This window comes from Canis lupus, chromosome 36 (genome assembly GCF_011100685.1).
Source record: "Canis lupus familiaris isolate Mischka breed German Shepherd chromosome 36, alternate assembly UU_Cfam_GSD_1.0, whole genome shotgun sequence".
Classification (NCBI taxonomy): domain Eukaryota; kingdom Metazoa; phylum Chordata; class Mammalia; order Carnivora; family Canidae; genus Canis; species Canis lupus.
In genome coordinates this window covers 14,394,737-14,409,368 of record NC_049257.1, presented here as the reverse complement: position 1 = coordinate 14,409,368, position 14,632 = coordinate 14,394,737, and the positions used below count along the sequence as shown (strand labels likewise).

Here is a 14,632-nt window from a genome sequence, read left to right as displayed (position 1 = left end):
GGCTGCCTCGCGGACCCCTTCGCGGGGAGGCTGGGGCGCCGCTTGGCCGTGCAAGTGTCGGGCGAGCGCTCGCCCGTGAGCGTGAGACTGCGAGGGGTGTGCAGACGCTGCGAGCGCAACTGAAGTGTGCGTGCACGTGTCGGTGTTTGTGTGAGTGTGGGATGCGCGCACGCGCGCGCGTGTGTGTGCGGCCTCGGAATGTGCGTGCCGGCACGCCAGCGGGCGTGCGAGAGGGACTGGCAGGTGGCGTGACCGTGAGGGGAGTGCGCGACTGTGTGTGTGACGCTGTGTGAGGACGTGTGCGAGTGTGAGCGCACGTGTGTTCGAGTCCCTCGCGCTGCCGGCGCCGCGAAGCGCAGGGGGCGGGCCGGGCGGCAGGGGGCCTGCCCCGCCGGATTCCCGCATGCTAGTTCCGGGGCGGCCGGGTCTCCGGGGCTTTCTGCGCGGTCCGGAGGGTGGGGACTGGCGCGGGTAGAAAACGGGATGCCCCGGGCGCCGGGCCCGGCTTTCCGCCGCTAGGAGCCGGCCGAGGCGCAGGCCTCCGGGAGCGCTCGCGGGCAGAGGCGCGGCGGCTGCGGCGGCGGCTGCGGCGGGCTCCGCGCGCCCACCTCCCGGGGAAGGAACGGCGAGGCCGGGCCCGGACGGCGCGGGGATGGAGCGCGGGGCGCGGGCCGTGGCGTGCACGCTGCTGCTGGCCCTAGCCGCCTGCCTGGCGCCGGCCCGTGGCCAAGGTAAGCGCCTGCCCGCCCGAGTTCCGCGCACAGCCCGGCACCACCCCGGCGGCGGCGGCGGCGGCCCGGGTCCGCGAGCGCACTTGCGGGGACCGCGGCCGGGCGGGGGCGGGGGCGGGGGCGGGGGCCGGGGCAGGGCGGCGGCCCCCGGGCGGCTCCCGCCGGGGCGCTCAGGTTGCTCCGCCCGGGGCCAGCGGGAGCAGCCCTCCTCCGCCCGCCCGCCCGCCCGGCATCCGAGCGGCCGCAAACCTGAGAAAGTAGCCCGGCCGGTTTCGGTGACAGCGCACCCCGCGGGGACCCCGTCTTTGTTCCGGCGGGACTTTGCCCCCGACCGTGTCGGGAGCCCCTGTGCAGCTGGAGCCCGGGGGCTGGGGTCCCCCCGGCCGGCGCGCAGTGGGCTGGGCGAGCGCGGAGGCTCCCGGCGGGGGGCGCGGGGCGGGGGGTCCCGACCCCCGCGGCGCTGCCCGGCGCGCCCCCCGCCACCTGCCGCGCTCCCCCGCGGGAGCAGCCCCCCTCCCCGGCGAGGCGAGGCGAGGCGAGGCGAGGTCCCGCGGCCACCCTCCGGGGAGCGCGTCTCCTTACAGATGCTTTACGAGCCCAGATGAGGCCGGGAGGCGGGATTGGCGCCGAGAGCCGCACCGCCGCTGGGGCGTTTTCTGGAGGGGTTTCCCTTTTCAGCCGGGGGTGGGGGGGCCGGGGGTGGGGGGGCTTTTGTGTTGCTGAATGAGGCCGCGTCTGCGCGCCCGGAGTTTTCAGGGCTCGAATGGAGGAAGTTTCTGGTAGGAAGCCCTTGAGAAAGCCTCTCAAGTTGTCAGAGGTTTACGAGTCTACAGGAACGGGCCGAGCAAAGAAAGGGAGGAAGACGTGGAGGGGGTAAAAGGGAGTAAAGGGGGAGAGAGAAGAGGAGTAGGAGCGAGCCGGGAGAGGGGACGGGAGCGGCAGGGCGGCGCGCTCCTGGGGGGCGGGGGCGGGGGCGGCGGCGGCCCGGGATGAATGGGAAGCGCGCGGAGGCGGCGGGGGCGGCGAGCTGGCTGCGGGCTTCGCGTTGCTAGGTAGCGGCCCCGAGCTGCGTGTGACCGACCACCAGACAGACAGAGCGGACGCCGCTGCCTGCGCGGGGGCTAATCTGTCTGTGCGGATGGGAGCGCTCTCCCCCCACCCCGTCCCCCCTCCTGCTCCTTCCTTCCCGTCCGACAACTTAATTGCCCTACAATGAAAATGAAACCCCTATTGTGGTAGGATTAGCCCAAGCAATAAATTGATTTCCCTGGATCACATATTGGGGTTGATGGGTGGGGACTGTAGAACCCGCCCCCCCCACCCCCCCATCTACGGCGGAGAGAGGGGAAAGCCTGTGGATGGGCCGTGGCTTGTATTCAGATGGTTAATCTGCTTTCTTTCCTCAATTCTTAGCGTAAGCTCCTTAGAGGGAATCAACTAAGTAATTATACAGCAACTCCTAGCAGTACCCATTTCAGACTTCCTGGGAAGAAGTTTGGAAACGCCAACAAACCCCACTGGTCTTGTAAAAAAAAAAAAAAAAAGATCTTTGGAAAGGGAGGGGAGGCAGGGGGAGACCGTTAATAATTCTTGCTTTGAACACCTTTTTTTTCTCAGTGTTGGTAACACAGAGAGAGGATTTATTATTACTGCGGAGGCTTTGCCGCCGCGCTTCGGGTGATCTACATCCTACGTCCTAAATATAGCCATAGGATTTACTATATGTTCCTGTCAGTGCCTGGCAAGGGGAAATCTTGTCCGCATTCATCTGGGATACATCTGGATTGTCCCCATAGAATGAAAACTGACATTTTCTCCCCTGGATTGGTGGTTTAGTCACCAAATAAACTGCACTCACTCTTCCGTCTTCTATAATAATATGTAATAATAATATGTGCGGTAAGAGGTGCTTATCAGACACTTCTGTTTGCGGCAGGTGCTGTTTTAAGTGCTTTATACTTACTAGTCTTTATAATACCACTTTGATGGTAAGTGTTCTTACTCTCCGCATTTTACTGATGGGAAGTAATGTGCCCTGGGTCATACTGCTAGAAAATGGCAAAGCTGGGAGGCTAATCCAAGGGATTCTGAGTCCAGAGGCTATAATTTAACCGCCCTGGTAGGTGACTCGCTCCTCTATCTGCCCGTCTTTTTTCTTTTGTACTAAAAATGTCACGCTCCCTGGGTTACTACCCATGCATGAGGTTACTAAAGAAGCTGAGTGGCATTTTACAATCTTTGCCACAAAAGGTAAAAATCTACCTGCTGGGCCATAACTCTGGATATTTTTTTTTTTTTTTCAGAAATTCTTTTCAGGTTTCTGTCACCTGACCCCAAGTATCTATCACCTGACCCCAAGTATCCTCACTCTCAGTCTTCCTACTTGTCCCCTGGATAGCCTCAGCCTGGAAGGTTAAGGAGATTTCTAGATTCTTGTTGTATTGACTTATCCTGTTGTAAAGTGTGAGGACACTGTCCTTATTTTAGCATACGTTTTAGGTAAGATCTTCCTGCAGAGTTTGCATCATTAGAAATTGGAACAGAGCTCTGGGTATTTTATGGTTAGTCTTAAAAAAATTATAGCATATCCATAGCTAAAATTATTTGTATTTTCTTCATATTTTGTATAATGCTTTTAAGAAAAATTGGGAGAGCCTGAACTCTGGAGTCAAGCGGTCAGGGTTCCAGCAATGACTTTACCACTTTCCAGCTGTGTCACCCTGGGGAAGTCACTAAACTTTCATGGCTCAGATTGGTTATCTGCAAAATTGATGTGATAACCGGAGAATTTGTTCCATGGCATTTTATTAAAACATAGAGATAAAAGTGCTTAACATGTAAGGCCTCTAGACAGTGATCATAAATGGCAGCAACTATTACATTGACCGACACTGAAGGTAACACTGTTTTTTTTTTTTTTTTGCTTACTATTCATATTTCTAATTTCTAAGTGCACATAAAGAAGTCTTAGGCATTTTTCACTAACATTTCTTTGAGGAATTCCCAGATCCCAGAATATGACTGGAAGTTTTTTTGAGAGAATGGTATCGATTTAAACAAAGTTCTAGTCTGTCCTCCAATAGAAGCTTGGTTATGCCTTTCGTAGTGTCAGCTTTATGACAATTACATCTTCAGGTAAAGTTTATATATTTAAAAGGATGATGGGGGGCAGCCTGGGTGGCTCAGTGGTTTAGCGCCGCCTTCAGCCCAGGGCGTGATCCTGGAAACCCAGGATTGAGTCCCATGTCGGGCTCCCTGCATGGAGCCTGCTTCTCCCTCTGCCTGTGTCTCTGCCTCTCTCTCTCTCTCTCTCTGTTTCTCATGAATAAATAAATAAAATCTTAAAAAAAAAAAAAAAAAAAGGATGATGGGGCCAGTAACAAGCATGCAACATTTTGGTCCTATTACACTCTGATACTGCCCCTGCTGGTCTTATTTCACAGCAGTTGGCTTCTTTTTCTCTGCTTGAAGTTCTTCCTAGCCAGTTTTTTGTAGGGCTTTTGCTCAAACTCCTTTCAATCTTGTGCCTATTCTGTTTTAATGGAAACTTAGGCTCTTACAGATGGAGGCAATCTTAGCTATCAGCTGGTCTACTTGCATTATTTTATAGATAAGCAACTAAACCCTGGAGGAGAGGAGAGGGGATTGAAAGGAGTGAAAGGGGGGAGGTGAAGCCCTTTTCCTAAGGTCATGTGGCCAGAGGTTAGAGCTAAGATCTAAACCCCATCTCCTCTTTGTGTCTTTCTAATTGATCATTTTAAGATACACTTACTTAGAATGTCCTCAGCCTGGTTGGTTGAGGAGGCCTCTAGATAGTTTTTCTGTTGATCCTGACCTGTCATATGAGGCCAACTATGATGAAAAGATCACCTTGGCCAATCCTCTTAAAAAATTGGATAGGTCACATGTCTCAGGTTTAAGAAGAATCTCAAGTTTAAGAGGATAGGTTAATACAGCCATGTACCATGTGCTTTCAGTTTGGTCCAGAATTTATGCCATATCAGTGCTCCAATTTTCAAAGATCATACTTCTGGATCTGTTTTTCAAAATCTTGGGCCATCAAAGCACATTCCTAAGGTCTCCGGGTTTCATAGTACAGACTGCTACGTGAATAGGTTTCTAGTCTTAATTCAAAGTAATTGCTAGGTCATCGTTAATCATTGTCCATGCCGTCTAAGCAGGCACTCCAAGAACACTGACAGGTTTTATTCTACTAAATAAAAAGTGTTTAGTTAAAAAAATTTTTAATCGTCATTTAAAAATACTGATATTGAGAGCCTAGTTTCTAGGAACCCTGGCTAAAATCTCAGCAATGTTAGAAAGATTTGACATAAGCCTGAGTTTTGGGCTGTTTCTTTAACATGATCAGATTGGTTGTTGTATTGAATTATCAGAGACATTTCTTTGATGCTTCATGTGTTCTCTTGGGGTCCATGCAAATGTTTCCTAAGTGATTTTTTTTTTTTTAAATAATCTCAGCATTGTGAAATGAAGTGGGAAGAGTGAAATTTTAGAGTTACAGGATCTGGGTTTAAATCTTGACAGGGTAGTTATGCCAATTAAATGAGAAGAGTGTGAAATGTTTTCTAGGTTGTGAGGTCTCACATATAATTCAATCCATCTTTATTAATCTCTTTAAGAACTTAATTTTTTAAAAGATTTTATTTATTTATTCATGAGAGACACACAGAGGCAGAGACATAGGCAGAAGGAGACTCCTTGCGGGGAGCCTGATGCAGGACTCGATTCCAGAACCCTGGCATCACGACCTGAGCTGAAGGTGGACGCTCAACCACTGAGCCACCCAGGTGCCCCCAAGAACTTAATTTTTTTTTGAACTCAAGAAGAAGATATTATATTATCTTGATTTCCTTTTCTTCAAGATTTTATTTATTTATTCATGAGAGACACAGAGAGAGACAGAGACATAGGCAGAGGGAGAAGCAGGCTCCCCCTGGGGAGTCCGATGAGGGACTCAATCCCAGGATCACACCCTGAGCTGAAGGCAGATGCTCAACCACTGAGCCACCCAGGTGTCCCATTCTTTTCTTTTCCTTTTTTTTTTTTTTTTTTTTTTACACAAGTGGTCTTTTGCATCCATGCATGCTGGTATATCATTTTAGTGGCTACAACTTTATATATTAGTCTAGACTCTTATGTTTGTAAATGACCAAAATCTAAACTGTCTGGAACCATGAAGGACATTTATTGAAAGACACAATTGAAAATATACAGCTATTAGGTTGAACCAAGTGGGATTGCTGTTTTTCTAGACAGCCAAATATTGGCAGTTTCTTTTGGCTCAATCTAATATAAAATGGGGGCTCAGCCTATGTCAGGATGATATGGTTTCTCTATCTCCTGACTCTGAGATGACTGTGTTCTCAAGTGTTATCTTTAATGTTCTAAGATGGCTGTCAGTGGCTCCTGGGCCCATATCCTTTCATGTCATGTCCATTGGGAAAGAGCAAGAGTTTTTGTCTTAATTGTTCCCAGGAAAAGTCTCAGTTGCATCTTGGGCTCTGCCTAGGTCAAACTCAAATGGAGAACGAATCATTGTATCCATAGTATGAAGTGTGCCCATGGCTTAGGCTTGGATCATATGCTTGGTCCCTGAAGTCATGGACTAAGGTTGGACTGCAGAGGGAATTTGGGGTAGGGCTACCAGATGGTCAGAAGCTGGGCTGCAAAAACAACACGTATCTAGGACACCTTATCAGGTAAAACCAACTGATGTTATCTTATTTTATACATGCAGAAAGACTGACAAGGATTAGAAATTTCTCAAGAGCAGGCAGTCCTGGGATAGCTCAATGAATTGAAGGGGCAAAAGTATTGGAAATATTAAGGGAAAAGACGTGAAGCTCTGTGTTCATGTGATCACGTTGCAACTTTAAGTTTAGGAGAACAGGAGAAAGAAAGACTTCTAGAAGGTTTACTTGTGGCCTAAAAAATTCTTATTTAGGGCAGCCCTGATGGCCCAGCGGTTTACCGCCGCCTTCTGCCTGGGGCCTGATCCTGGAGACCCGGGATTGAGTCCCACGTCAGGCTCCCTGCATGGAGCCTGCTTCTCCCTCTGCCTGTGTCTCTGCCTCTCTCTCTCTCTCTCTGTGTCTCTCATGAATAAATACATAAAAACTTAAAAAAAAATTCTTATTTGGAGCAGACCTTTGTGATGAACAGGAAAGTTCTGGAAAATGAGCTGAAAGAGCAGAATACAGGAGCTCTTGAGTCCATTGTATGATTTCATTTTTCCTTGAATCCTAGGCTCTATTTCCTTTCCCAACTAACTCTGCTTTCTTGTTTATATTCTTACGACTTTGTCCCTTTTCCAGGCAGGAGGCCTTGGATCTGAGAATGGGGTGGAAAGAAAAAAGAGAGGAGGCTCTGGAGACATATTAAAATGCTTCGGTGGAGGCAGAGTGCATCTTGGTGCAAATCCAAGAGTCCTTAGCATCTAACCTAAGGACTGCTCCTGTAAATGGTAGACCAGGTGTCTTTCACACCTGCCTGGAATAATTCAGAAATGCCAACTATATGCACTCTATGCCGATGGTTATTTTGCTGGTCCTTAAGTCTGATTTCTAATAGCATGTGTCGAGAAACTAGAAACGTTGTAATTCCAAAAGTAAGATGGGTACTTCTGACTTAGGACAGGGCCAAAACACAATGCAAGGAAGTAAGTCTTTCCGAGAAGGTGTCAGGTTAGAAGGTGTCAGGTTAGACGATGTGAAGTTTCATGTTGAAAGCTCTATGCTTTTAGTCATTAGCCCTCAGGTCATGCCTGACCCCCAAGGTTATTGGGAAAAGGGAGAAATGAATGAAAGGAGGAAATGTAATTACCATTCTGTGCATTGAAAAGTTAAGCCACTGTTACCATGGATACAATGGCTTGTTTATTGTCCAGATCTTGAGATGCAAGTTTGTAAGCAATCCCAGAGGTCTCCTTTAAGTTTATGTCCTATCAGTCAATAACACCGAAGATTCTTTCTTAGTAACTTTGACAATAAGCCTTTACTCACTGATGTACTGATTGGCATTAAGTAACAACATACCTACTTTTGATGGTCCAGCAGGTGTTAAGGAAATGTGGAAAAGGGGAAGAAGACAGTAGCTACAATTCTGTTATGTTAGACTTTCTTGAATTTCCATATTGAAACATCCTGTCTTATCATGTCAGGTTTGCTTGTCACCTTGGTCCCAATTTTTGGTTTTTATCTCATTAACAAGGAGAAGCTTTTCTGAGTAAAGGCTGAAAAATCAGAATCACTTATTTCATAAGAAAATTCTCAAAGTTGAATTTAAGAATGAAGTTTTTAAAATCTGGAATCAGTGTGTCAGTCTTAGACACATTTTAATCTCACTAACGGAGAGGAGAAAATGTCAGCATGTGCTTCCACACTGGTTTAATTTTGATGTGGAGAAGGGTGTGGAGGATACTTTTTGTTGCAAGAAACCAGAAACCAAACACCCACCTCAAACCGACTTAAACAATAAGGGGTATTTATTGGCTCATGTAAGTAGAAAATTCTGAGGCAGAGTGGGGTTCAGGTGAGGTGCAGTCAGGGCTCCAGTTCTCTTTCTTTGTGTTTTTCTTGACTCTACTCTCTTCTAGGTTTCAGCTTTGTTTTCAGTCCAGCTTCCCCTATTGTTACATTATAGCTGCCAGAGCAAATGGGGCTACATGTTTTCTTGATCATATCTAGGAGCAATTCAACTGTGAGATTTTGGTTATGTTCTCAAGCATTATTTCACCACGGCTTACAGAATGCTATAATTTCTAGGGACCCTAAATAGAAGTCAGCCAGCTCTCCCAATTTGGTATATCATCAAAATCACCTAGGGAGCTTTAAAAGCAGGTGGATTCTTAGGTTAAAACCCATACTTACTAAATCAGGAGTACGGGCATCTGGTTTTACAGAGTTTCCAGTTGATTCTGACGGCCAGACAATTTTGGAACAACTGATCTAGATAGCCGTCTCATTTTTGAGTCTTGTAACTAAAGGTATACTGACATGCCACTGTAAATCCCTTCCAGTGGCAGTTAAGTATACTTGGTTAAATCCATACTTTGTTTTGTGTGAGGATATTACAAAGTAGCTACAGGAAAGGAAAACTACTCTTTCACATCTAGTACTACCTCCATTCCTGGCCATCTCCTTTCCTGGCCAACATGACAGCATCTCCCTAGGGCCACTGTTTGTGTCTTAATTATATTAAATGTGGCAGGAGAAAAACACACACAAAACTATGTTGCCTGGTCTAATTGTACATTTATGAAACTAGGGACACCTGGGTGGCTCAGTGATTGAACGTCTGCCTTTGTCTTAGGGCGTGATCCTGGGGTCCTGGGATCCAGTCCCCAATCAGGCTCCCCATGGGGAGCCTGCTTCTCCCTCTGTCTATGTCTCTGCCTCTCTCTGCGTGTCTCTCATGAATAAATAAAAATCTTAAAAAAAATTATGAAACTAATCTCAACCTCAGACCTGCTTCCTGGCTAGGCCATTTGCTTTCCTATTTCCTTACATCTCCTCTTTCTTCAAACTGCCAAAACCCCCTTATCTCAGATGACATTGCTTCCCCTCCTCCTCCTCCTCCTCCTTCTTCTTTTAAGTTTTTATTTATTTATTTAAGAGACAGAGAGTGAGCACAGGAGAGTGGGAGGGAGACACAACTTCCCACTGAGCAGGGAGCTGGAAGCTTGGCTTCATCTCAGGCCCCTGAGATCATGACCTGAGCTGAAGGCAGATGCTTAACCGACTGAGCCACCCAGGCGCCCTGACATTGCTTCTTATAAATGTGAAAATAGAAGCAATCAGAAGAGAGCTCCACAAACCCCCATAACTCAGCCATCATCACCCACATTTATTCTGTCTATTTATCTCCCCTCCTGTTACTTTAAATGAAGTTTCCAGGCTCTTAAGTTCAAGCAGTTCATTCATGTTCTAGATTGATTTCTCTCTCATCTCTCACTAACTGCTCTCTTTGCCCCACATTCCTTTCTGTCACCCTATTTCTCTGTCCCTCTTTATGGCAAAATTCCTTCCCAGACTTGTCTACATTCACTACAATTTCCTTCCCCCAATTTTTCTCAAATCCGTGCCATTCAAATTTTTGCTCCCACCTTTAAGAGATACATCTTTTGCCATGGTCACTAGTAACACCATGCTGTTAAATCCAATAATCCATTCTCAGTTGTTTTATTTAACTGGGCAACAGCATCGGACACAGTGTATCCTGCCTTCCTCCATGAAACACATAATTTGGCTTTTAAGAAATCTCATTTTCTTGATTTTCATCTTTCCTCGCTGGCCTCTGCTTGCTGTCTTTTTGATATCTCCCTCTCGTTCCTGTCCATCTTTGGAGACTACTTTTCATCTCTATCTATATACTACTTCTTTGGAAACTCATCCTGTCTCATGGCTCTCTATGTTGACAACTTCCAAATTTATGAATCTAATCCAGACCAATACCCTAAACTCCAGACTCGTATATCTAACTGCTTATTTGACATACCTGTCTGGCTGTCTAATAGTCCTCTTAGACTTATGTTCAAAACTGAACTCTGATCTTCAATAATGCCCAAACCTGCTTTCTGCTAGACTTTTCCATCTTTGTAAATGGCTGGTCCATCCTTGCTCAGATTCCAAACCTTGGGCTCTGATTTGACTCCTCTTTTTCTTTTATACTTCACATCCTATCCTTCAGAAAATCCCACTGTTTTAACCTTCAAATTGTATCTGAAATCCACTTTTCAGCATGTTTATTGCTACCACCCTGGTCCAAGTCACAGTCAGCTCTTAAGATTATTGCAATAGCTTCCTTACTGATCACCTCACTTCCCTTCTGTCCCTCTTCTGTCTACTCTCAGCACCTGTTTAGAACATCAGTCAGAATGTGTTACTCCTCTGCTCAAAAGCTCCAGTGGCTTCGGTCACACACAAGTTGGGTTGTCCAGAAGCGGACACTGAGATGGAGTTTGGAGTGAAAGGTGTCTATTAAGATCACTGTCTTTGAAGAGAAAGGAAGGAGCAGGAATAGCAGAGGAAGAAGTTAAACTGTGAGAAGGGGGCACCTGGGTGGCTCAATCAGTTAAGTGTCTGCCTTCAGCTCAGGTCATGATCCCAGAGCTCAGGGCTCCCGGCTCCACAGGGAGTCTGCTTCTCTCTCTGCCTATCACCCTGTTTGTGCCCTCTCTCTCTTTCTCAGATAAATAAATAAAATCTTAAAAAAACACACAACTGTGAGAAGGCCTCAGTCAACTTAGTGGGGACTCTCTGGAGCAAGAGTTGGCTGTGGGTGTTCTGTGTCAGGCTGAAATGGCCTTCTGCACGTACTGAATGTGGCCTGCCCCACAAAGGACATGACCTTGGGCAAGGTGCCCTTTTATAACTGAGGTGGACCCCAAAGGAGCTGAGTGAATGTAAAAAGTCCTTGGAGGGGACATGTGATGATCCAGTTCTAGGTCTACCATCTTTTTCCATCTCGTAAAGAGAGTCCAAATCCTTACAGTGGCCTACAGTTCCCTAACCATCTGGCCTTCACATCACTTCATTGACCTCACCTCTTTCTCCTCTCTCCCACTCACAGTGCTCTAGGCATGGTGACAATTCTTGCTTCCCTCCTACTCCCCACCCCCCACATAGTGAGTACTTTACAGCTTCTCTACTAGCTTTCTCTCTTCCTGAACGCTCTTGCCTCCAATTGTGCATAACTTGCTCCTTGCCTCCTAAAGGTCTTTGCTTATAGGTCACCTTCTCCGATTCTTTCCTGATTAACTCTCTTCATTGCACTTCTCACCATCTGACAAAACGTATGTAATTTATTTATTTATTTATTTATTTATTTATTTATTTATTTATTTAATACTGTCCTCCCTTCTCTAATATCTCAATTTCATGAGGGCAGGGATTTTTATCTCTTGTTCATTGCTTTATTCCTAGTATCCAGAATAGGAGTAAAAAAATAATTATAAGTTGAACAAATGAATAAATGCCATCATGAACTAACTCTAAAGCTAAGAAGGGGCATCCTCAGCTCCTCGCCATGTCCTTGGTATTGCCAGCCCTTAATTACCCCAGGCCCCTGGGGGCCCCATCAAAGACCCAATGGAGAAAAAAAATTGCTATCTCTATCAAAACAAGTGGCTTAGCAACGCTGTTTCTTTCCATTTGACTCTCTCCTTTCCTCCGCCTCGCTGACCCCAACTACTGATGATTCCCAATGCGTTTGAGAGTAGCTGATTCTGCATCAGTCTCTCTAACTTTTCTGACTTTAACTTAGACACTTGGTAACCCTGTGAGAATCCTCTGTACCTACAGAATGGGTCATTCTGCTATTTTATTAGGACAGATTTGGTACAGTAGCTTTTATACAAAGATAAGGCAAAGTTTTTAGACACTATGTGAGTGGACTGTCATTCTGTGTTTAAACAACACAAAAGAAAGCTGTCTGAGACCACAGCACAGTGAAAACAGACAAAAGGGCCTCTTTGAAGAGGGGAGTGGTTTCCCAACTCAGGGAGGCGGCATGGACTATGGTGGAAAGAACATCACACGTCAAGCCAGGACATTCATGGGTCTTGTTCCTGATGAATGAAGGAAAAATGGGCTCAACCAAAGAAGGCTCAGACTGCTGAAAAATGCCCATGGCTACTTGTCCTGTGGGCACAATCTTTCTCATTCCAGATCCCATTTTTTTGATGACTCCACATGCAACCATGACCAAATAAGTTAGAAGCAGAGGAATGGCTCAGTTACATGTGCAAATGGGTAGTGAAGTTGCAGGAATGAGCCAAAAACAATTATAAATATTTTGGAGTGCTTACCTATCTGACATTGTCCTAAATTTTTTACAGGCATTAATTTATCTACTTCTTCATTAACAATCTGAATTTATGGATAAAAGACCAAGGCAAAGACAGGTGTGATGATTTGCCTAAAACCATCAAATTACTAAGTGGTGGAACTAAGATTTGAACCCTTATTCTTACATATTGTCACTGTGGATAAGTAGGAGCAAGTGGCAGATAGTGCTCTGTACACATTTAATAATTCATATTATGTTAAGATGACTTCATTTCAGATGCTGGTACCTTTGCTACTCTGGCAGTCATTCATTCAATACATGCTGATCAAGACCTTATGCTCCAGGTGTGATGTAATTAGTTATATTAAAGGAAAGAGAGGGGTACCTGGGTGTCTCGGTCACTTAAGTGTCTGGTTCTTGATTTTGGCTTAGGTCATGATCTCAGGGTCATGAGACTGAGCCCCATGTGGGGCTCTGCACTGGACATGCAGCCTGCTTAAGATTCTTGCTCTCTCTCTCCCTCTGCGCCTGCCTCCTGCTCACTCTTTCTCTCTTAAAAAATATGGAGAGATTCCTATGAGAGAGGCCTGTCCAAAGGATCTTACTGTTCAGAAGAGTACTTTTCTATTTTAACCTACTTTTCCCTCTATACTCTTTAGGTACCCAGTGATTCTTACCTGCTGGTTTCCTGCTCTGCTACCATTCCCTATCTGGCAATATTCTCTTCTCTATAATTACTTGCCTTTTAACTCAAAAGATGACACCCAATTAGAGAGTTCTATTCTAACTTCTTTTTAGGGATGGCAGTGAAGTACAGATTTTTAAAAGTTATTTTTTAGTATGTAAGGAAAAATTCTTACTAAGTTCTCTTATTCAAAATCCTCGGAGAAAGTAATGAACAACCAATGAGAATGGAGTCTCTTTATATCTGAGGAGGCTGCTCATGTAGAGATGCAGAAGGGCTAGAGGTGCTGAAAGTCTCTTGGCCCCCAAGCATCTCTCACCCTGGCCAAGGTGTCTGCTTTGTCACCATTAGGACCAGTCCTTTAGAGTAAGACATTGTTTCTCCCCAAAACTCTGTTTAAAATGTAGAAATGTTTATTCCTGTAATGATAAAGGACTTAATTGAGATAGCAATGCACAGTAAAAGTTTGCTAGAGCAAGGTTCAGTGAGAACAAGACTCAAAGCTGGTATGTTTTGAGGGGGGACCAAAGAAGGGAAGAAGCTGCCAGAAGATGAGAGATAGTCTTGAAAGGGAGTCAACTTCATCTCTTCATTGGGTTGCCTAAATCAGCTTTTCTAGAATAACAATGTATTCTTGCTTGTGCCTTTTCTTAGGATGATTTTATGGGCAATTTTTGCTGTGAATCTGTCATGGACTTCAAAAATAGAACTTCTTACCTCCTATGATGGCTCTCCTTTCTCAAGTTAGCTCTAGTTGAAGTAGGATTGTTAGAAAAAAAAGGAGGGGTTGACCCTAAAAGCCACCAAACTGTAAGATTCTCTCAGCATTGGATTCATCAGTGCTGGGTAAAATGGAGAGGAGGCTTTGGGTCTAATGTATATGGTAGTTATACTTCTTCTAGACCATAATGATGACTACTGATAGGAAATTCTAGTTTTGTTCTTGGTATGTAATTAATAAAAGGATTTGGCAAATGAATAAGGTAAAATACACATATTTTCTCAAGTCAATTGCTAAATGGTTAATTTTTATGTACCAAAACTGAATTTTTTTCTAGTTCACTTCTGCCATAAACATTTACCTCTTCCCTAATATTTAGTGCAGTGAGGTGTTGAAAGAATTTGCAAAGTAATCATTGGAAGCTGAGATCCTAGTGAAAAACAAAATGCATGGTTTAAAAATTGAACGTAACCCCTGGAAGAGAGTGAAAGTTAGATGATTCTCGCTGTAAATAATTAAACCCAGCAGTGCAGACAAGAGAAACCCATGGGGCTTGAGCTAAGCAGGGTGCATCTTGTATTGAGCACTTTCACTTCCTTGGAAGGGAAAATCAAAGAGCTCTTTAATAGTTGTTGCTGATTGTGAATATGTGCAACAAAATCCTACTGTGATCCATATTTGTTTTTC

The 14,632-nt window shown here is 45.5% G+C and overlaps 1 protein-coding gene across 1 annotated transcript in view; it reads left to right on the top strand.

Moving 5' to 3' along the window:
• The first annotated feature begins 610 nt into the window (after positions 1 to 610).
• The window catches only part of LRP2 (LDL receptor related protein 2), a 196,572-nt gene continuing 182,550 nt past the window's right edge, over positions 611 to 14,632 (top strand). Inside the window, exon 1 of the mRNA XM_038584752.1 lies at positions 611 to 731. Within this exon, the coding sequence (XP_038440680.1) occupies positions 653 to 731 (79 nt within the window). The 5' untranslated portion in view covers positions 611 to 652. The remainder of the gene's footprint in view (positions 732 to 14,632) is intronic.